This window comes from Oryctolagus cuniculus, chromosome 2, assembly GCF_964237555.1.
Source record: "Oryctolagus cuniculus chromosome 2, mOryCun1.1, whole genome shotgun sequence".
In the NCBI taxonomy this organism is placed as follows: Eukaryota; Metazoa; Chordata; class Mammalia; order Lagomorpha; family Leporidae; genus Oryctolagus; species Oryctolagus cuniculus.
This window is the reverse complement of record NC_091433.1, coordinates 2,471,516-2,492,359: the sequence shown is the minus strand read 5'-3', so window position 1 is coordinate 2,492,359 and position 20,844 is coordinate 2,471,516. Positions and strand designations below refer to the sequence as shown.

Sequence of the window (20,844 nt, the reverse complement as noted above, 5' to 3'; positions counted from 1 at the left end):
CGCCCCCGTGCGGTGCCAGAGGGGTGAGGGGCCTGGTCCACGTCACACAGCACGCCACGCCGCCAGCGTGCCGCCGGCATGAGCCACCCGTGGGCCCCTGGGCGGCTCCAGGGCCTCTCCGTCCCTCCTGCAGGGGCCGCGGGCCAGTGCTTTGGCCGGGGCTGGACCAGGCCAGTTCCACCTCCAGCCCCGGAGCGTTGCCACCAGGGGGCAGCAGAGAGCCGCGCAGAGCCGGCTCTGCCCAAGTTGGTGTGTCGCTGGGCAGCTTTGGGGAGCCAGGAGGCACCCGGGATGTGGGGGTGACCGCGCTGGACGCACGGAGGCTGAGCAGCGGGGACTCGGCGCACTCAGGCCCCTGCCCCGCGGGCACCGCGTGGGTGGCCAACACCAGCCTCCAGGTCCGGGAGTGGGTTCAGCCCCAGGGTCTCCCGCAGGTGCCTGCTGACCTGCGGGGGTGGGCGGCCCAGGCCTCAGGGAAGTCCCAGGAGGTGGGGAGACAGGCGAGGAGGCCAGGGCGGCCTGAGCTGGGCCAGGCCCTCGCCGGGCAGCCCTCGCCTGGGGGCCTGGCCGTGGTTCCTCAGGTGACATTGCTGGGCCCAGGACGGAGCAGCCGTTCCCCCAGCACGGGTCGCCGATTGCTCATTCGCTCGCCGGCGAGAGCCTACGGAGCACCGCCCTGGTGAGCAGCCGTGAGGTCCCCCAGCTGGACAGGGCCACCGCTGGCCACCATCTGGGCAGCACACAGGGCACCTTGTGGCCACTGGGGCCCCACGTGGCCAGGTCAGCGTCGCGGCCACGGTGCACAGTGGCCGCCGCTCGCCCCCGGCTGAATGCAGATGGGCACACGTGTGACTGTCCACCCTGGGTGTCCCTGGGCCCCACCTCCCCGAGGGCAGCTCATCACTACGCTGTCCCCGTGTCCCCTCCAGCCCCTGGGGGACGAGGACGCACACAGGAGCGGGGCCGGGTGGTGGCCGGTGTGCTGAGCCCCAGGCCCTGACTCCGCGGTGCCACTCGCTCCCTCCGCCATCTGGGGCAAGTGCCAAGCGCTCCCTGGAGCCTGCACACGGCCCCAGCCCCTCTGCCACGGAAGGGTCACCTTGGGGTGGCCCCAGTGCCTCTGTTCCGGGGACCCCTTGGAGCGTGCCCCGGGGCTGGGACCTCCAGGGCCTGCTGGCTGGGGTGGGGGGTAGGTGGCGTGGCTGATGCCCCTGCTGGGCCTGGGAAGAGAAGCCCACCCTGGAGCCGCGTCCAGCCCAGGGCAGCCTCGCCCCTCTTCCGCCCATGCCCGCCCCATCCTGCCCATGCCCCGCCTCTGCCCCTTCCCCGCCCCGCCCAGCCCCTTGTGGGAGCTCCACCCCCCGCCTCCCTGGGAGGGACCCCAGGCCCCACTTGCGGCCCATGTGACCCTGTCCCCGCCTCTCAGCACAGGCCTGCAGGGCTGGTGGCCCCCGAGCGGAGGGTCCAGGGCCACAGGTCTGTCCTGCCTCCCCCCGAGGCCTGGCTGCGGCCACTGATGGGGGGGTGCCGGTGTGACCCTCACAAGGCACCGGGCACACAGCTGAGGCAGGAAGCAAAGGGGGGCTCGGGGCTCCCCCGGGTTGAGATCAGCGGAGGAGCGCAATGGCGAGGAGGGAGGGAGACGGGACAGGAGGAGGAGGGGGGAGGGGCCGGGTGACACCAAGCTGCCAGCCCCCCCCCGGGGGTGGGGGGAGCCCAGCCTTCTTCCTGTGCCTCCGGAGCAGCCGGGCCCGGAGCTGGGGGAGTGCCGGGGGAAGAGCGTGGCCTTGGCACCACGGCAGGGCGGCTGGGCGCACCTGCACCCCACCGGGGCCCTCAGGCGGCCCCCTCCTCCCTTTGCATGGCAGCGCCCCACCTTGGGCACTGTCGGCCCCCAGACCCCTGGACCCCGCCCCCGCAGGGGGCTCCCCACCAGTTTTCCTTTTCCTGACTCCCTGGGGGCCACAGTGACCCGAGGCCACTGAGCCACCCCTCGGATGCAGACGGCTGGCGGCTCCTCAAACAGGGGACGCGGCCCAGCAGCCACCCGGACAGCTGTGCCGTCCCCAGGGCTGCGCAGGGCAGGCGGGCCAGGGGAGCCTCCCGTCCGTCTCCTCCCGCCAGGGCCGAAGCCAAACACCTCTGTCCTGCAGCGAGGCAAAGATGGCCCCGGCCGCAGGGCTCCGACCGGCTCAGGTCCCCCTGCGAGCCAGGGCTGCTGCTCTCGGCACCAGTGCCCCTGCCTGGCTTCCAGTCCGGCTCTGCATCACTTGCCGTGTGGCGTCGGGGAAGCGACGAACCTCTCTGTGCCTCGTCTTCTTCACCTGTGAGATACGATGCCTTTTGGGGGCCAAGCCGCGTGCCTGCAGACTCCTCCCAGCGCCCGTGGCTGGGCCGGCCGGTGGGGCTGTGTCCTCTGCCCGGGGCCCTCCCAGGCCGGGATCTGGGTGCCAGCTGCCGCATCCCCGCGGGAACAGCCCCGGGTCTCCCGGAGCGGAGCAGGGTTCTCTGCGGGTTACGGACTGAGCTGTGGGTCCCCGTGCTGGCTGTCGGCCGGGAGCCCGGAGTCCCTGCCCCGTGGCCCCCTCCACGGACACCCCCATGCTCTGGACCTCCGAGGCTCGAGGTCACACCGAGGCCCAGCCTCCGGCGTCCACGGGCCCCTCCGCAGGGGAGGGGGCGCCGGTTCTCGGAGGCCTCGGGGGTGCAGCAGTTTCCGAGGCTGGGAGCAGAGTTGAGCTAACCGCGGACAGGGCTGCTGTGGGCACTGAGCTCCCTGTCCCTGCAGGTGTGAACAGAGGCCCCCGCAGCCCTGCAGCCTGCTCCCCGGCCCCTCCCTGGGCTGGCGGGTGCCCTCACATGGCCAGGGGGTGGTGTCCCCAGCCGCGGTCCTGCAGCTACTGGGGTCCCCGCCTGGGGAGCCAGGGGCTGCGTTCCTCAGCCAGGCTCGGCCCCTCCCACCCCTGCCTCCCAGGCTCCAAGCTGCAGGAGCTGCTCGCCAAGGCCAAGGGCGGCCCAGGACTGTGCACCCAGCACCCACGCTCAGATGCCCGCCTTCCCAGGACTGTGCACCCAGCACCCACACTCAGATGCCCGCCTTCCCAGGACTGTGCACCCAGCACCCACGCTCAGATGCCCGCCTCCCCAGCACTGTGCACCCAGCACCCACGCTCAGGTGCCCGCCTTCCCAGCGCGCCCGCTGGCAGCCCCTTGCCGATGCCACCCGCCAGGGGCAGTTCTTCCCCAGGCAGCCCCTGCACAGCCCCCAGCGCACCACGTGGATGCCCAGAGACACGGCAGTGGGCCAGCCCGGGCCCACACGTGCTGGGTCCAAACCCCACCTCTGCCTTGCGCAGGCTGTGTGGCCTTGGACAGCTCACTCCACGGTGCCTTGGCCACCTCACCTGTCGCGCCCACCTCCCGTGAAGAGCCCCAGCGGCTGAGGCTGCTCCGTGCCTCTCCCCTCCCCCTCATGGGCAGGGGGCCAGCGGGCATGCGGGGGAGGCTGGGGCCGAGCCAGGGTGTGAAGCACTCGTGCCCAGTGCGGGGAGTGCCCAGGGGAGGGGGCTGCCGACGGCAATGCCCCTTGACCCAGCCCTGGCAGGGCCCACCCTCCCAGTCCCCAGGCCGCCTAGGCTGACCGCAGCGAGGTGTGGTCGGGACGCTGGGCGAGGGCCCCCCCAAGTGGTGTCAGCTGTGACCTCATCCAGGGCGGGGCAGAAGCCAGGGCAGAGCCCGCCGGGAGCCACTCGGGTGGGGGACAGACCCCGGCCCAGCCCCAGCCCCGCCTGGAGCCACTGGCACCCGACCGCGGGTGGTGGGGGAGCAGACCCTGGCCCAGTCCTGGAGCCGCCCAGATCCATTAGCACCCGACCGTGGTGGGGGGAGGCAGACCCCGGCCCAGCCCCGGCCCTGCCGGCGCGTGTCCAGCCTGTGCAGAATGCCGTGTCTGTTTGTCGAGAGCCTTCGGGGTTTCCGCAGGGGATTCCGTGTGAAAGGCGGCGCGATGGCTTCATCTTCGCTACCTGAGCTCTCTCCCTGGCTGGAGCACCGGCTGAAGGGACAGCGGTGTGGCAGGTGTGTCGAGGCACCTGCAGGGTCCCTAGTGCACCGACAGGGGGGATCCGGGCCTCAGAGCCCACAGGAGAGGCCAGGTTGGGCAGCTGGGAGGCCACAGGCAGTTAGGGGCGGGGCAGCAGGGGGCGCCACGGGCCCCGCTCTCTGCGGAAGGCTTCCCTCCTAAGCGGCAGGGCTCTGGGCCTCCGGCTGGCGGCACTCACAGCCCGGGGTTGGCAGTCCAGCGGTGGCATAGAAATGACCCTTCAGACCAGACAGGCGTCTCGCTCGGGGCCCCTTTGCAAGGTGCGTGGGAAGTCCTGTGAGGTGGCTGAAGGGGGTGGCGTGGTCTGGGCTGTGGTCTTGGCCTGCAGAGTCCAACTACAGACCCTGCCCCCTGCCCCATTACTTCCTGAGGCTCTGGGTGCTCCTGGTGGCTGGGACGAAGCGCATGTGCCGGGCAGCGGCTCGGCCTGGAGCCCAGGAGCCAGCCGGCCTCACCACGGGAAACAAGAGGGCTATGCCACCCCGGGGCCTCCCCGGACTCGCTTTCCCGACCTGCGGACAGCGCATGGCCCTGCCCAGCCTGATCTCTCGCACCCCGGGCAGCCTGGGCCCTGGACCGGCTGTCCTGGAAGGCTGGGCGTGCTGTCCTGGAAGGCTGGGCGTCTGCCCGGGTCACCCCCAGGGAGCAGGAGCTCCGGCCCCCAGCCCGCTGAGGTCCCCAACCCTGGCATTTGGGCCACAGCCACAAACCAAGCGCACCCGGAGGTCTCCGGGGCATCAGCCCCTGGCCGCCCCACCTCTGCAGTCACTGCCTCCCCCCGCCACCCCTGCCCTTCCTGTCTGCCCCAGGGACACCTCCCTGACCGCGCCCCCCACGCCGGGATCAGATCCCCCCCCCCGCACGGGCCAGGGGTCCTCCTCCACCCCCCGGGGTGTCGAAACATTGGACCAGAAATCGAAGATCGGCAGCCGGCACCAGGGGCTGGCGCTGCGCAGAACCCAAGCACCCCCAGTGCCGGCGGCGTGATCCCTGCGGGTCTGCGTCACCGCGGCCACCCCAAGAGGGGCTCCGCAGGCGCTCAGGACACGAAGGGTTTTGCACAAGGAGTCAGCGCCCGCAGCCCCCAGGCTCACCGCGGCCTCCCACGCCTCCCAGGCGGCAGGGGCTCCCGCACACGGCCCCGGACAGGCCCTCCTCCGAAGGGGCCCTCCCTCCCCAGGGGCGCCTGAACAGCCTGGGGGCAGCCTGCAGCCCCCAGGAGAGCAGGGGTCTTCCCGCCATGCCAGGCGGTCAGGCAGGGCTGCTCCCGCCCCTGCCACGAGCTTGAAGGAGATGCGAGCCGCGGCCACTTCCAGTGTCGGGGAGGCCGGAGCGCGCAGCCTGGACGGCCGGGAGGGCGCTGAGGACCGCCCGGGGCCTCTTCCTCACAGTCGGTCCGCAGGGGCGGCGCGGGGGCGGCGGGGCGGAGCCTGCGCGAGCTGGGGGTGGAGCCTGGCCTTGTTTACTCGGGGGAGGGGTGCTGGGGGCTCCTACCCACGCCCCTGCGTGACTCCCGCCCCGGGCTTCCTGGACCGGGCGGGGGCCAGCGGGGCGGGGCGGGGCCGGCAGAGGGGCCGCGCCGCCCCCTTCCCACGAGGGCGGGCGGAGGTCGCCTTTAAACTCGGCCGGGCCCGGCGCCCGCAGACCCTCGGCCGAGGGAGCGGGCGCCTGTGACGTCCCCGCGCCCGGGCAAGCCCCTGCGCCCGCCCGCCCGCCCGCCCGTCCGAGCCGCCGCCCGGCCCCGGAGTCCCCGCGCGCGCGCGCGCTCCCGCCCGCCATGCAGGCGCGGGCGCTGCTCGTGGCGGCGCTGGCCGCGCTGGCGCTGGCCCGGGAGTCCGCGGCCGCGCCGCCGTGCCCCGCGCGCTGTGACGTGTCCCGCTGCCCGAGCCCGCGCTGCCCCGGCGGCTACGTCCCGGACCCTTGCAACTGCTGCCTGGTGTGCGCCGCGGGCGAGGGCGAGCCCTGCGGCCGCCCCCTCGACTCGCCGTGCGGGGAGAGCCTGGAGTGCGTGCGCGGCCTGTGCCGCTGCCGCTGGGCGCACCCCGTGTGCGGCACGGACGGGCGCACCTACGCCAACGTGTGCGCGCTGCAGGCGGCCGGCCGGCGCGCGCTACAGCTCTCGGAGACACCTGTGCGCCAGCTGCAGAAGGGCGCCTGCCCCTCGGGTAAGCCGGGCACGGGGCGCCCGCCAGCCCCCGGGGAGCCTGAGTCCGGCCCGCACTCTGGGCGCCACTGGACTGCCGGGGGGAGCCGCCTGTCCAAGTCCCGGCCCTCCAGGTGGGGAGGCCGAGGCCCAGCAAGGTAGCCAGCCGGCCCCCAGCTGGCTGAGCACGGCAGAGGTGCCGCCAGGGCTCAGCCGAACCCCCGAGGGTCCCCAGCTGGATGTCCCCAGCTTCTGGCCGCCGGGACGCTTCCCTGTCTGACGCCCGTGCCCACCGCCCTCCTGTGACAGCGTCTCTCCCCTGGTGGGGGAACGCCACTGGTTTCTTAGCGCGGCTCCGCTTGCTGGGACAGGTGCTGATGGGCTGGGTTGAGGGGAGAGGCCTGGGGCATTCCTCTGTCCACCAGACCCCAGATTGCACCCCCTACCTGCGGGAGGCTTGGGGTCCTCTCTTCCCCGCTGAGCCTGTGTCTTACCGGACAAAGCTGGGAACCTGCTTTCGGCTGGGTGCCAGGTCCCAGCCCGTGGTGCCCTCCAGACCCTGTAGCTGCCTGGAGTTCAGGAGCCCGGGTCATGGGGCACGGGGGAGGCCTGCAGGAGAGGAGGTGCCCAGGCTGGGCCGGGAAGGGTGAGGACACGTTTTCCGGGGAGAGGGACTCGCTTTGCTGCGCCGTGAGCTGCGCCCAGCTCAGGGCAGCAGCGTGGAGCGGATCTGGTTGGGAGCGGGGCCGGCGCCAGGCTGGGCTGGGGGCAGGGATGGGTGAGTGGCTGTGAGTGTGGTGCCCGTGGGCGTGGGCTCCCTTGAATCTGCTGGGGCACAGCCTGGGAGCTGGGTGGGCCCCATCGGGGCACCGGCGGGTGAGGCGTGGGGGGGCGTGCTCACATGGCAGAAGGCAGAAGGGCGAGCAGGGTGGGGCAGGTCGCAGGGGGAGGAGCTCCGGCTCCCGGTCCCTCCCCAGAGGCCCCGCCTCCTGGGGCCCTCACCCAGGCCAGCGAGCTCCAGCCGCTGACTTCCGGAGGGGACGGGCCAGGGGTCTTTTCAAAGCTGGTGGCAACGCAGGTACGGAAACCTGTGCACTTAGCTTTCCGCGCACCCTCTGGCGAGCTCTGCGTGCGAGGAACCGTCGCGTTTAAACCACAGCCGGGGCGCGCGGTGGGCTCAGCCGTGGGGCCACCAGTCCTGGGGGCGGGCCCTGCCCCCGTTGAGACCCCCTGCGCCCCACGGGTGCCCTCTAGGGAGGAAGAGGAGACCCGGCCGATGGGTGGCGCTGTGTACTGCTGCCAGTGCCGCCGCTGCCGCCGGATCGGTGTCCGGCCACTCCCACAGGGGGGCAGCTGAGCGGTGGAAGGTGGGAGGGTCCCCCACGCGAACATGGGGAGGCCGGAGGGGGGCCGGGCAGGGCAGAGGCCGAGGCACAGGTCCCAAGAGCAGCTGCTGGTGCCAGGGAGATGGGAGCGGAGGCTGGAGAGGGGGCGCCGGGCGCAGTCCAGGCGGCCGTGACCTCGGATCTGGCCTTGGCCAGCTGCCTGCCTTTCCGTCCTGTTGGGGACACCCCGCTGACGTCACCTGGCGTGCAGGGACCTCGGACACCAGGTGTGGGCAGGGGGCGCACGTGGACCCCGCGCTGCGTGGAGGACCGAGTGGTGCCCGCCGAGGCCAGGAGGGGCAGTGACCAGGCCCAGCCCGACCCAGGTCTGGTTGACCTTGACAGCTGCCCCGGCCCAGGCTTCCAGCAGGGCCCTGAGGCTCAGCCTCCGGCAGCGCCCGGCCCTGCCCTCCTGAGGGCCTGGCCGGAGCTTCCGGACTGATGGCCACAGCCAGCGCACGTGGGTCACAGCCCATTCTGGCTGCTTCCGCAGGGAGGGCGCCCCGCAGGGGCCAGCCCTGTCCCCTCCCCTGCGTAGCTGCCCCCTCCCAGCCTCTACGCGCCGACGGCCTCGTCCCCGATGACTCAGGCCCCGTCCCTCCCTGACACGTGCCTGGGTCACAGCGCCCTCCGATGCCTTCTCATTCTCTGTGCCAGTGCGCCAGCCCCCTGCTACCCCAGGGCCTTTGCACACACTCTGTGCACTGCCCAGTGTCCCCCCACACCCTCTGCTTTACTCGGTCCACTGCCTCCCCTGGCCGCTGTGCCTGGCCTCCCCTTGCCTTCGCCTGGGGTCTCCCCTGGACCCCTCACAGCACCTGTGTCCATCATTGGTGTCTCTGCTTTCCCTCTGTCTTCCCTCTTCCCCAGGGCAGAGGCCCCATCTGTTCTGTCCCTGCTGGGGCCCACACGAGGCCGGGCACCACAGAGGAGGGTCGGCCGGCGGTGGGCGAGTCCTGGGCCCTCCGGCCTCCTTGCGAGTCTCTGGGAGCCCCGCATAGGCCAGGGTAGGCAGAGATCGGGTTGAGCGCGGAGCCGGAGCCGGGCCCGGGGCGGCGTTGTGCGACCCCGGTTGGGTTCGGTGGTGCCTCCCGGCTGTGTTTAGTGGAGACTTTTGGTTGGCTTCGGCTCCTAATCCTCTTCGCAGCTTGCTGGGTCTGTGCCCGGCTTGGAGTCCGGCACCCGGGGCTCAGCAGGAAGGGACGCTGCCTCTCTCCCTGCCAGCCCTGCCACAGCCCCCAGCCGCAGCCCTGCCCGCCCAGAGCCCAGCCCGGCCACCGGGTGTCCGGAGCCCAGGGCAGAGGAGCCTGGGCCCAGCGGCTGCCCGGCTGCCCTCCCCGCTGCCCGGCGGGAAGCAGACCCTGACCACGGCCCAGCCCGGGCTTCAGGTCCAAGTCTGGGAGCCCCCGGGGTGAGAGGGGCAGGGGCTGGCCCCGCTGGCCGGGCTGTGAGCCGTGTGAGGCTGGCGCGGGCAGCCTGGCTGTGCGTTCCCCGCGTGGGGGACCCGGCTCTGCCCGCCTCCCTCCAGGTTGCTCTGGGCTCAGCTGGCGCCGCCTGGGTCTGCGTGTCCCCGTCCTGAGCTGTGCCGGGCACCACGGGCCGCTCTGCCCTGAGCTCTGGGTTTCTCCTGCCCCGCTCCCTGCACCGGGCGGCCCCGGACACCCTGAGGAAGGGGCCCCACCTTGTTTGAGGGCACCACGGAATACGTGGCTGAGAACCCGCCTCTGTGCGGCAGGGGTGGCCAGGTCGTGTGCGCGTGTGCCGGGGGCCACAGCGCCCTGGAGTTGTGCAGTGCGCAGCCTGCCGGGCTGGCACGTGCCGGCCAGAGCCTGGGCGGACCCGGTTCCGCTCCTCGCGTCCAGCACTCGGGCTGAGTCACAGCGCGGCCGCGTGCCCAGGACGAGCCCCTTGGGCTTCTCAGCTGTGGGACAGGGATGACGCTGTGGCCCTCCTTGCTGGGTCTCTGGGAGAGTTTACCAGAAGCGCCCTGCGTGGCGTAAAAGCCGAGGAGGACCCTGAGCCCAGATCAGCTGACCGCACCCAGCCAGGCAGGGAGGGCTTCCTGGAAGAGGAGGCTGTGCCGTGGGTGGTGCAGAGCCTGCCTAGCCTCTGACAGCACAGCGAGCTGGCAGGGCTCTCCCAGGGGCTGGGCGGCTGGGCGGCTGGTCCCGTTGGCCACAAGCCAGGTGAGTGTGCTCTGGCCGTGTGCCGTGGGCGTCCCCGCGACTCCTCCGAGCCTCGCTTCCCGGCCTGGAGAATGGGCGCATGGCTGCGGGAATGCAGCGGGGTCAGAGCTCGGAGCCCAGCGGCCGTGGCCCCGGCAGGGAGGCAGAGGCTGCCCTGCGGCCCGGGGGTGGGGGCCGGCAGCTGCCGCCCATCTGGGAGCCACGGTGGGGCTGGGGCGGGCGTTGTTGGCGGGGGTCCGGCTCACTCCGGGCCGCTGTCAACAGGGGAAGTTTCGGGTACGTCCTGGGACCAGTGAGACCCGGGAGGGGCCCTGAGAGTGGGGGAGCAGCCAGCTGCATTGTGGGCAGGTGGGCACGCCCGGTCCTCCATGGGCTCCCTTGTCCCCAGCTCACAGATGACCACTGGGCGACAGGCAGGACAATAAAGAAGTGGCCTTGGCGTTACAGGGGAAGGGGGTCTCCCTCCTGGTTCGACCTGGTGTGCACCAGGGGGAGTGATGCGTGCCGGCGGGTGGGTTGTGCACTGCACAGCTCCGGGGGGAGCTGGCCATACTGCGACCTTGGCCCTGACACTGCAGTCGTGCAGTGCACAACCTGTGCAGCAGTACAAGGCGGCTGTGTGGGGCGTCGGGCCTCAGTGTCCTGGGCAGTCAGTACTTCCAGGGCCAGGCCACGGATCCCCTCCAGGTTCTGCCTGTGCCTCCGTTCCTGCCAAGCCAGAGCCCTGAGACCGGCTGCTGTCCCTCCTGGCCCTGACCATGACCGTGGTGCCGTCCGTCAGGTCCTCCCAGGGAGGAGCGGCGGGAGCTCGCGGCGAGTGTGGTCGGGGCCGCTGTTGACTTCAGAACTTTGGCTGAGGGGTGGGGGCGGGGTTGTCCCAAACCCCAAATAAACAGCGTCTGTTCTCGGGGCGGAGGGGCCGGGTTTTGTGTGTGAGTTCCTCCTACCCACTGAGTCACCGCTGACTCACGGGGGGGCCGGACACAGGCCCCCCCGCACCACCCACCACGCTGCCTTAAAGGGACAGGCCTGGCGGGGCCGCGCTGGGGCCGAGCGGGCTTTCCTCCCAGGCCCGGTTCCCTGGGCTGCGGAACGAACCAATGCCGCGCCGGGAGAGGGCTGGGGGACACCAGGAACCCCCAAGGCATTGCCAGTCCCTGACAGCGCTGTGTGTGGGCCTACTGTGTGTGTGACAGGGCCAGCGGCTGCAGGGGCCAGGGTGACCCGGGCCCGTCCCTGTGCCCGTGAGCCGGTGCTGGGCGCCAGGGGCCGCGGGGTCCAGCCTCGGCTGTTCCGTGGGAATCCGGCCCCAAACCTTGGCTCTGCCGCAGCCCCCGGCCCACCCCAGGGCCCCGATCCAGGCCTCCTTGGCCGTTTGTTGTTTTAATCCTTTCCAGATTGCTCTGCGGGAGTCGCCCCCGGCTTTGCCCCCACCCCAGATAACCACGTGCAGGCGTCGCCTGACCCGGGGGTGGGGGTCGTCCCGACATGGACGGGGGGCCTGGGAGGGCCGATGTCGCCCGGACAAGTGGCCTTTGATGCGGGCTGGCCGCAGTGGGCAGCGAGGCAGACGCCCCAGGTCCCGGCCGACACCTCCCCGCCCCCCACGCCCGAGCTCCCGTCCTGTGGGTTCGGGCGAGGGGGTCAGTGCCTCAGCCTCAGCAAAGATGCTGTCCTGGCTGCCGCCTGGAGGTGGGGACGCCTGGGGGCCGCGCACGGGACGGCGCTCGCTCCCGATGGTGGGGGCGGAGACCACTGCCTGCGGGGGGCCCCCAGCCCCTCGGGGGAACCTGGGTTCCGGTTGCCACCAGCCCTGGTTCGCAGGCCCCTCCCTGAAGCGCTGAGGCAAGCCTGACTCTGGCCTGTGCCCACGGTGGTCCGGTGGCAGCCCCGGCGGCCGGCGGCTCGTCACAGGCCGGGCACCTCGGTCCCGTTGTGCAGCCGAGGAGGTGGAGCCCAGAGAGGGCGAGCGCCCGTCTGCGGCCACACAGCGGACGGACTGTGTCCAGCCAAGCCTGGTGGGGACCTGGAGCGCTAGGCTCAGGCCGTGAGGGGGACCGAGGGCTGGTGGGCTTCGTGCCACCCACATGCCGCGGGCCTGAGGTCTTGGCGGTGCCGTCACTGCTGATGGCGGCAGAAATCCGAGCTGGGGGAGCTTCCGGGGAAGTTTGTACCCGCCCCCCACACTGCGGTCGGGCCGAGGTGTGGCCGAGCATGGTGCAGGCATGGGCCCCGACCGTGTGGGCCCAGAAGACAGGGCGAGCCTGGTGGGGACGGCCCGGGGCTGGCGCGGGGCACGAGCCTGGCCCTCTGGGAGGCCCTCTGGGTCCCGCGGGGGTGGGAGCGGCGTGGATCCCGCAGGGGCCGGGGAGGGGGGTGGGAGCAGGGAGTGGTGTGGATCCCGCAGGGGCCGGGGAGGGGGGTGGGAGCAGGGAGTGGTGTGGATCCCGCAGGGGCCGGGGAGGGGGGTGGGAGCGGCGTGGATCCCGCAGGGGCCGGGGTGGGAGCAGGGAGCGGTGTGGATCCCGCAGGGGCCGGGGTGGGGGTGGGAGCGGGGGTGGCGTGGATCCCGCAGGGGCCGGGGTGGGAGCGGGGGGCGGCGTGGATCCTGCAGGGGCCGGGGGGTGGGGTGGTGGGGGCGGCGTGGATCCCGCAGGGGCCGGGGGGTGGTGGGAGCGGCGTGGATCCCACAGGGGCCGGGGGGGGCGGCGTGGATCCCGCAGGGGCCGGGTCTCCCTGACACACGGGGTCCTCCTGCCAGCGCAGGTCTCCACCAGGTGAGCAGCCCACGGTACAAGTTCAACTTCATCGCGGATGTGGTGGAGAAGATCGCGCCGGCCGTGGTGCACATTGAGCTATTCCTGAGGTGCGTGAGCCCCCGAGCCCCCTCCACCACCAGCCGGGCCCTGGGGGCCTCCCTCACTCCACTCTCCCATCGGCCTGGGGAGCGGAAGGGGCTGCAGGTGCACTGGGCCGGCCCCACCCCCGAGGAGGAGGAGTTAGCAAACGCCTTCCTAAACGCCCTTCCTCCCGGGCATGCAGGGAGCCGGCAGGCAGGAGCCGCTGGCCGTGCAGGCAGGGCCCTGGCTCCTCCCGATAGGGATCGGCGGCCGGCGTGAGCCTTGCTTCTGGGCACACCGGCTCCCCCAGGAGGCCACTCCCTGTGAGGGGGCCTCCTGGGGCGCTCCAGGGGGCGTGAGTGAGCACCTGGCCCAGCGCCCTCAGCCACGCCCTCACACGCATGTCCAGTGCCATGTCAGCCGGCCTCGGCCTGCCTGTCTCAGGACAGTCCGGGGGTGCCCACCTCGTGGACGAGTGGGCAGTGGGTGCCCGTGTGGGACCCAGGGTCCCCTGGCCCTGATGGATGTCCCCTGCCCGGGCGCCCCAAGTCCACTGGGTTGGTTTGTTCCCTGCCTCTTCCGGAGCCCAGCAGCAGGCTCTGTGCCCCCCAGGTCCTGGACGTGGACACGGAGGCCAGAGGAACGTGCGCAGGTGCGCAGGCGCCGAGAGCCAAGGCCAGGCTCCACCCGGTGTCTCAGAGCCCGGAGCAGAGCCCATGGCTCACGCTGGCCCCTCCCTGCCCTTCCCTGGGCCCCAGGCCGCAGGCCCCAGACGTGTCATTGAGAAAGTCGGCAGAGTGGCGCTGCGCTGGCCTGGCCGAGGCCCCGGGTGCCGGCACAGAGCCAGCTAATTACCGGTGTGGCCCGGCCCGCACCCACGTCGGCCTCGGCTGGCGAGACAAGATGCCCATCAGCGCCTCTCACTGTGACCTTTGACCCAGGGCTGCCAGGAGCTGGCAGGGGAGGGACGGAAGCTGCTACCGAGCCACGCAGGTGGTGCCGGCGGTGCAGGCGGCTGAGTGCTAGGTGCCAGCCGCTGCTGGGCCCGGGACCCACCTGCCGGACCCAGGCGAGTAGCTCCGTGGCTCTGGGCTGTTTGCCCCTGCACCGTGGAGTTAGGTACCAGCTAGGTTTCCTGGGACCGTCCAGGGGGCGCCGCCTCCCGTGGGTCTGAGGTCCAGTTTCCGCCCCTCCCCTGGCTGCTGGGGGCTTCTGCGCCCCCTGGCGTTCGTGGCCTCCCCCGGGGCCCTGGCCTCTGTGCGTTGCCCTCTGACGGCGACTCCGGTCTCTGGACGTCCTGTCAGCTTTGTCACAAACATGGGGGCCCTGGAGCTGAGTGCACCTCTCAGCCCACGGCCCCTAACTGGTAGGGTGGCCCTGAGCCTGAGGTGACCGCTCCCTCCCTGGCTCGGCGGCAGTAGCTGTGACTCCAGCGCCGCCCCGGGGCCAAGGAGACGCCATGCACCTGCAGAGGCCGTCCCTGCCCGGGCGGGTGCTCCACAGCTCCACCCCCCGGCGTGTTCTCCCTCTTGGGACACGCCCCGTCCCCACCGGCCTCTGCCATACAGCCCCAGGCACTGGGCGTCCACTCGGGTCCCAGAGAGAAGGTCCTGAGTGACACCTGGCTTCCCGCCTCCCCCTGCCTGGGGAGCAGGACTGTGACCTGTGCAGACGGCCCATTTTCCAGACAGGCAGACAGAGGCCCTGAGTACTTCCTGTGGCTGTGAGCAGCCCAGGCTTCGGGGACCTGGCCCAGGACCCAGCCGGGGGCGGCAGAGCCGGGACTCGCACCCGGCCCCTCGCGGCCCCTCCCTAAAGGCCCTCTCGCCTGCCCGAGCACAGGCACCCGCTGTTTGGCCGCAACGTGCCGCTGTCCAGCGGCTCCGGCTTCATCGTGTCGGAGGCCGGCCTGATCATCACCAACGCCCACGTGGTGTCCAGCAATAACGCCGTCTCGGGCCGCGAGCAGCTCCGGGTGCAGCTGCAGAACGGGGATGCCTACGAGGCCTCCGTCAAGGACATCGACAAGAAGTCCGACATCGCCACCATCAAGATCCACCCCAAGGTGGGCGGAGCTGGCCGGCCAGGGGCTGCGGGGGGGGGGGGTCTCGCACTTGCCGGCCCCGCCTGCCCACCAGCAGCTTACCCAGCTTGCCGGGAGGGCCTGGGCTGAGCCAGTCCTGGGACCCAGAGCTCTGCACCCAGGCCGGGGGGCGGTGGGCGGGAGGTGCCCGGCCCACAGGAGGGGCAGGACAGGGTCCCTCATTGTCCCCTCTGGGCCCCTCCTTGAGGTGCCACTGTCCCCGGGGAAGCCTGCTCACCGGCTGCACCTGTGCCTCCCCCACGCCGACCGAGCCCCTGCCCGGGCTGGGTGAATCCTCCCGTGACCCCTCGGGCGCTTTCTAGAAGGTCTGGCCTGGCTGTGCGCCCCTCGACTTCCGGGCGCGGCCCCCTGTGGGGAGGGGCCTGGTTAACCTTGGAGCTTCTGGAGGGGAAGCCGAGGCTCCGAGGTGAGCTCGCCCCCCATCACAGCTCCCGGGGCAGGGCGGCTGCTTGGCCACGCCCCGGCCTGTTCTCAGTGTCGTCCCCGGTGTGGGCCCCTGGGAGGGACCTGGGCCGGGCCACGCCCTGGAGGTGTCTGGACCCAGACCTTCCCCTGGGGCTGGGCTGAACCTGAGCCTGCAGGGGGCGTCACGGCCCCCCGCCCCAGAGAAGAGCCCTGGAGGTGGGCGTGGCCTTGCTCCTGCCCATCATGGCCCAGGAGACTGAACGTATGACAGTTGTCACCGAAGCACAGCTCCTGCCCCGCCGCTGTCACGTGTGCCTGTGCACCTGCCGACACGCCTCCAGGCCCCCCCGCCCCCCGCAGCTCCTGTGACTCCAGGAGCGCAGGGCAAATGTGATGCGGCCACTGGCCGGGCTCTAGCCCAGGGGCGGAGTCAGACGGACAGACAGACGGACAGACGCGCTCCCCTGGCCCTGTAGGAATACCAGAGGGGGTGTGCAGGTGTCTCAGTGTGCTTGGGGGGGGGGAGGAGTTTGCGGAGTCCCTCACCTCTCCAGCCTCAGTTTCCCGGGTAGCTGTAGTGGGAGTTCCGGTTGAGCCGGGTCAAGGGGTCCCCAGAGCCCTCAGCTGGCCTGCAGGTGCTGGCGGAGCTTGGCCCCGCTGCGTCCATCGCGGTGCGGCTGCGCCCGGGGCTTCCAGCAGGTGGTCAGAGGGGCCGGGCGCCGCGTGGCCCCGCAGCTGAGCTGCTGTCCCGTGAACTCCGGCCCAGGGTCTCGGCAGAGGCCCCTCCCGGAGGCAGAGGCTGATACCCCCCACCGTGTTCTCCCCAGAAAAAGCTGCCGGTGCTGCTACTGGGCCACTCGGCGGACCTGCGGCCGGGCGAGTTCGTGGTGGCCATCGGCAGCCCGTTCGCCCTGCAGAACACAGTGACCACGGGCATCGTGAGCACCGCCCAGCGCGACGGCAGGGAGCTGGGCCTGCGCGACTCCGACATGGACTACATCCAGACCGACGCCATCATCAACGTGCGTCCCGCCCGCTGGACCTCCCTCCCGAGGGCCAGGCCCACACCCCACCCCGCCTCGCTCCGTGGGCTTCCTGGGGGGCTTGCGCGGCCCCAAGCCCGTGCCCACGGCGGCCGCTGGTCTCCCGGCAGGAGCAGAACCAGTGCCCCTGGCCCTGCCTGCTCTAGTCCGTGCTACAAGCCCTCAGTGGCTGCGGCACCCAAGGGTGTGGTTTGGGCTGGGAGCGCCAGCCGCCCAGCCCCCACCTCGGGTGGTCTCCGAGGGTCTCTCTGTGCCTCTGTGAAGCTGGGGATGCCATCTGGGTGGAGCGAGGGTGCGAAGGAGGGCGGGGCTGGGGCCCGGCTCACACCCTGTTCTCCCCCTTGCAGTATGGGAACTCCGGGGGACCCCTGGTGAACCTGGTGAGTGCCCCCCGGAACCGAGGCTCTGCCTGGCTGGGCCTCCGCTCACGTGGGGGCCAGACCCGCCGTGCAGGGCGTCCGGCACACCCCTCGGTCGGCCACGGCTGGGCTGGAGGCCCCAAGGGGGACAGAACCCCTGCCCGGCACCTCAGGGACGCTGGTGGCCGCCACGAATGATGGGTGACCAGGGAAGCTGCCTGGGCTGCGTGGAAACAGCACAGGGCCAGAGACTAAGTGGCTCTCGGTTCACCCGTGGGGGAGGGGGCCTCGTCTTCCCCTCCGTCCACTCCTGGTTCTGTCCATGGAGTTGGCCCCTTCTCACCCTGGGTGGGATGTCTCCAGCAGACCAAGACCTCCGCTCAGAACTCCTGGGCCCTGAGCAAGCAGGTGCAGATGTCTGCTCGCGGGGCCGGTGGCCGGTGCGGACCCCTGGGATGGCTCTGGCCTTCCAGCTGGCGCGGGATCCGGAGGGGCTCCCTGGAGGTGGGGGCGTTAGCAGGCATGGAGACTGAGGATCAGTGCAAGGGAGGGCACCCGGGGACAGCAGGGGCCCCGGGGCGCAGGCAGCAGGGTGGCTGGAGACGCCGGGGCCGGGGAGCCTGGGCGTGCGGCTGGGCTGGGCAGGGGGTCAGGGCTGCTTCCTTCACTTTGCAGGCTTCGCAGCCTAAGGCATGGCCCGGTGTTGGCGAGAGCTGGTGTGGGTGGAGTGGAGGCCGGAGGCCAGGAGGCCAGGCCAGGCGCTGCTGAGGGTGTCCAGGCCCCGGGGTGGCCGCGGAGGGGCAGAACCTCTGCCCCCCGGGTCCTTGGCTGGCCCTCTGCGGGGGCCTCGATACAAGGCTCTGCCCAGGCCCCTCGGGGGTCCCTGCCGAGCTGATCGGGCCCTGGCTGGGATGCCGGGAGGTCATGGGGCAGGGGTGTGTGTGCCAGGCTGTGGAGACGGGCTCCTGCCCCGGAGTGCATCGCCACGTGAGGTCCCACGGACCTGGGACGGGTTCTGCCCAGGGGGTACCGGCCCAACAGGGTGGGGGATGCTGCAGGGCTGCCGCCCAGTTCTGGAGAGAACGGGTCCCCGCCGGCCTGGTCACCTCTCTCCGGCCACTGGAACGTGGCCTGGTGGGCCCTGCTCCTTGGGGGCAGTGAGGCTGCAGCCAGGAAGGCAGGCGGGAGCCAGGGCCTCCCCAGCAAGGTCCGCCACGCGGGAGCGGAGTCCACGGGGCTGGAGGCCGGCGGGAGGGGGTGTGGCCCGAGAGAACGCTATCAGGGCGGAGGGGCTGTCCGCCAGCCTCCCAGGCAGGGGCTGGCCGGCAGAGGCGGAGCCTGGCCCTGGAGGCCATGGGCGGGGCCTGACCGCTGCCCCGCCCCCGCCAGGATGGTGAGGTCATCGGCATCAACACGCTCAAGGTGACGGCCGGCATCTCCTTCGCCATCCCCTCCGACCGCATCTCGCGCTTCCTCACCGAGTTCCAAGGCAAGCACGTGAAGGGTGAGTGGCTGCGAGCGGCAGGGAGGCGGGGCCCCAGGGGCAGGCGCAGGCGCAGTGGGACTTGGCCCTTCACTGCCCCCACCCCCGTGAAGCCCGAGACCCAGGGTAGCCCCTCCTCAGCTCAGGGCCACAGGCACCCCTCGTCTCGGCTCCGACGGCCGGGGCTCCCGCTGGTCTGAGTGGCTCCTTGCCTCTCAGAATCTGGTCCTCCCTCCTCCCTCCCTTCCCCCGTCCTCTGCGCACCCACCCGTCCGTTACCTATCCATCAGTTACCATCCACCCATCCACACACCCATCCTACTCTTCACCCGTTACCCGTATGCCACCCGTCCACCCGCCCCTCACTCGGCCGTCCCCTCGTCCACTTCCTGTGTCCCTGCCCTGTGTCCTCGCGTCCTTTGCGTCACCAGGCACTCACTCTCTCTGTGGCTGGGCGGTGCTGGGCTCCCCGTAGGGGAGCAGAGCCCAAGACCACCCTGATGGTTGGAAGCACCCCCCCAGCCCCCCCCCCAGCTCCCATCCGAACGCGGGCGTCTGGTGCCCCTGCCGCCTCCTAGGTGGCCGTGAGCACCCAGCATCCCGGCACAGGGTGCTCTTGGGTGAGAGCCGCCCCGGGCGGAGGCCCCCTTGGGGAGCGGGTGGGGTCCGTGGCCGCCTCCCTCACCTCGAATGCTGCTCACCTGCACCTGCCCCCCCCCCCCGTCTCCACCCAGCCCCCTCACCAGCACTTCACTGAGAGCAGGGGCCTCCTGCAGGACCCCGCCAGCCACGCCCGCGGACCCCCGTGCGGCCGAGACCGGTGCGGGGAGGACCGGTCACGTGAGGAGCCGCCGCCTGTTCTCCGTGTGCCCTGGGTGGGGGCAACGCAGCCGGGCAGGGCCTGGCCTTCCCAGAGGAGCTGTGGGCTCCCTCCGTGGGGTGGGGGACCCAGCAGGCACCTCGCGAGCCCTTGTCGTCCTGGCCGCTAGGAAGCTCGGAACTGTGCGCCTTCGGCCCATCGCAGCCTCCTTCCTCCCTGTCCACCAAGCCCTTGTATTTAATTCCCCGCGGCTCCACGGGCACCTTTCACTCCACCACCTCCTTGGAAATCCTCGGGGCAGACAGAGCGGTTGGGTGGCGGGTGGGGTGCAGCTGCCCCTTCCTCCTCATGTCCCACCTCAGGTAAGACCCCCCCCGGGGTCTGGGGTCCCTGCTTTGCTGCACAGGGACCGTCCGGGCCCCCGGGAAGCACTTGCCCTGCGCCCAGAGCCGCGTCGCCTCCACGGTGAGTGGCGGCAGGACGACAGGCCCTCTGTGTTCAAAATTCTGCAGAAGCTCATTCCTGTTTGTTTCTGCTTTTTGTAAAAAAATAAAAATACCAGGTGTCCCGGACCCCGTTAAAGTCCTTGGAAACGAACCGTCTCCGCGAAGTCGGGGCGCTGATGCCCACTTTCTTGTTCTCGCCCGGGGTTGGGGTGCGGCGGTCACCGGGGGCTTTGGGGCTCAGGAGTCACCAGTAGGCTGGGCTGGGGGGCGTGGCCTCTGGGTGGCCATGTCCTGGCTGGGCGGGCTCTGTTCCCAGAGCAGGGTGGGGAGGGCTGCGCCAGGGGCAGCCGTGGGTGCATCCTGAGCCGGGCCGGGGTGCGCTGGGGACCAGACCCAGCGCCTGCACCGCCCTGCACGTGGAACGTGGTTCTTGCCGTGGCTTGGGGCTTTGACGGGTGGAATCCGCCGTTTTGTGCACCATAGCTGTGCGTGTCCCCAGCTTGCGCCTGTCCCGGGACGCCGGCGCCCTCCCCCGTGGCCGTCGCAGGGACTGGAAGAGGCAGAGTCAGGCCCTCGCTCAGCTCCACATCCGGGTCCTGAGGAGCCTGGGCCCGGGCAGGGTCCTGCTGGTCAGGCAGCGTGGGCGGGGCCTGTGGGCGGGAGGGCAGGCTCCCGGCACCCACGGGCAGCCCTGGGCCCAGGGGAGGCTTTACTGCAGGTGGGCAGGAAGCCACAGGCCTCAGGCTGGGAGCAGTGGTGACCGGCAGCCGAGGCCTTGCAGGGTGCAGCTTGGGTGGCCTGGGCTTCACCCCCGGCCTTTCGCAGGCCAGTGTGCAGCGTTCAGACGCCGCCTCCAGAGAGACACCCCAGCCCCGCTCCCCCAGCCCGGCTGACACCTCCGGCCTGGCCCCCGCCCAGCTCTCCTCAGACACTGGCTGCCAGGCCGCTCCCGGAGAGACCTGCCCGCCGCCTCCTCCCTGGCACTGAAGGGCAGCGGGTCCTCATCTCCCTCCCCTGTCCATCCGCGAGCCCCTGGCTCCACCTCAGGCTGCCCCTGCGCCAGGCCGCTCCGGCCGCCCCGGCCGCCCCGCCTCCCCACCGGCTCTGGCCACCAGGGCACTGGCGCTGTCTGCCTCTCGCTGCCGCCCTGGCCCCCACGGCCCTCCCCGCTCCCCCACAGCTGGAGGGGACCTCCAGAGCTAAAGGCAGATCAGGGTGAAGAGCTGGGCCTGGGGCCGCGCCCCGCCCACTCGCTGTCCCTCGGGCCTCTCCGGTGAGGCATGGAGGAAATGGTTGCCCCTTGAAAATTTCGGCTCTTGGTGTTCTCCTTTTGAAGCCGGGAGCCAGGAACACCATCCGGGTCTCCCTCGTGCGTGACCAGGACCCGACACTTGAGCCGGAAGCTGGATTGAGAAGCAGGGCCAGGATCTTACCCAGGGACTAATTCAGCACGGGACACGGGCTTCCCCAGGGCCGCGTAGCCACTGCCCCAACCGTGGCTTTGATGGAAGCCAGTTTCTTTTTTTTC

General features: G+C 71.5%; 1 protein-coding gene across 4 annotated transcripts in view; it reads left to right on the top strand.

Moving 5' to 3' along the window:
• Positions 1–5,723: 5,723 nt before the first annotated feature.
• The window catches only part of HTRA3 (HtrA serine peptidase 3), a 118,625-nt gene continuing 103,504 nt past the window's right edge, over positions 5,724–20,844 (top strand). Inside the window, exons 1-7 of one of the 4 annotated variants that reach the window (XM_070067991.1) lie at positions 5,724–6,267; positions 12,583–12,682; positions 14,499–14,721; positions 15,993–16,187; positions 16,556–16,588; positions 17,957–18,071; positions 18,827–19,442. In XM_070067991.1, the coding sequence (XP_069924092.1) occupies positions 5,880–6,267; positions 12,583–12,682; positions 14,499–14,721; positions 15,993–16,187; positions 16,556–16,588; positions 17,957–18,071; positions 18,827–18,894 (1,122 nt within the window). In that variant the 5' untranslated portion in view covers positions 5,724–5,879 and the 3' untranslated portion in view covers positions 18,895–19,442. Of the gene's footprint in view, positions 6,268–12,582; positions 12,683–14,498; positions 14,722–15,992; positions 16,188–16,555; positions 16,589–17,956; positions 18,072–18,784; positions 19,443–20,844 lie in introns of those variants that run through there. The other 3 variants (XM_070067992.1, XM_070067990.1, XM_070067993.1) reach the window with 3 other exon arrangements.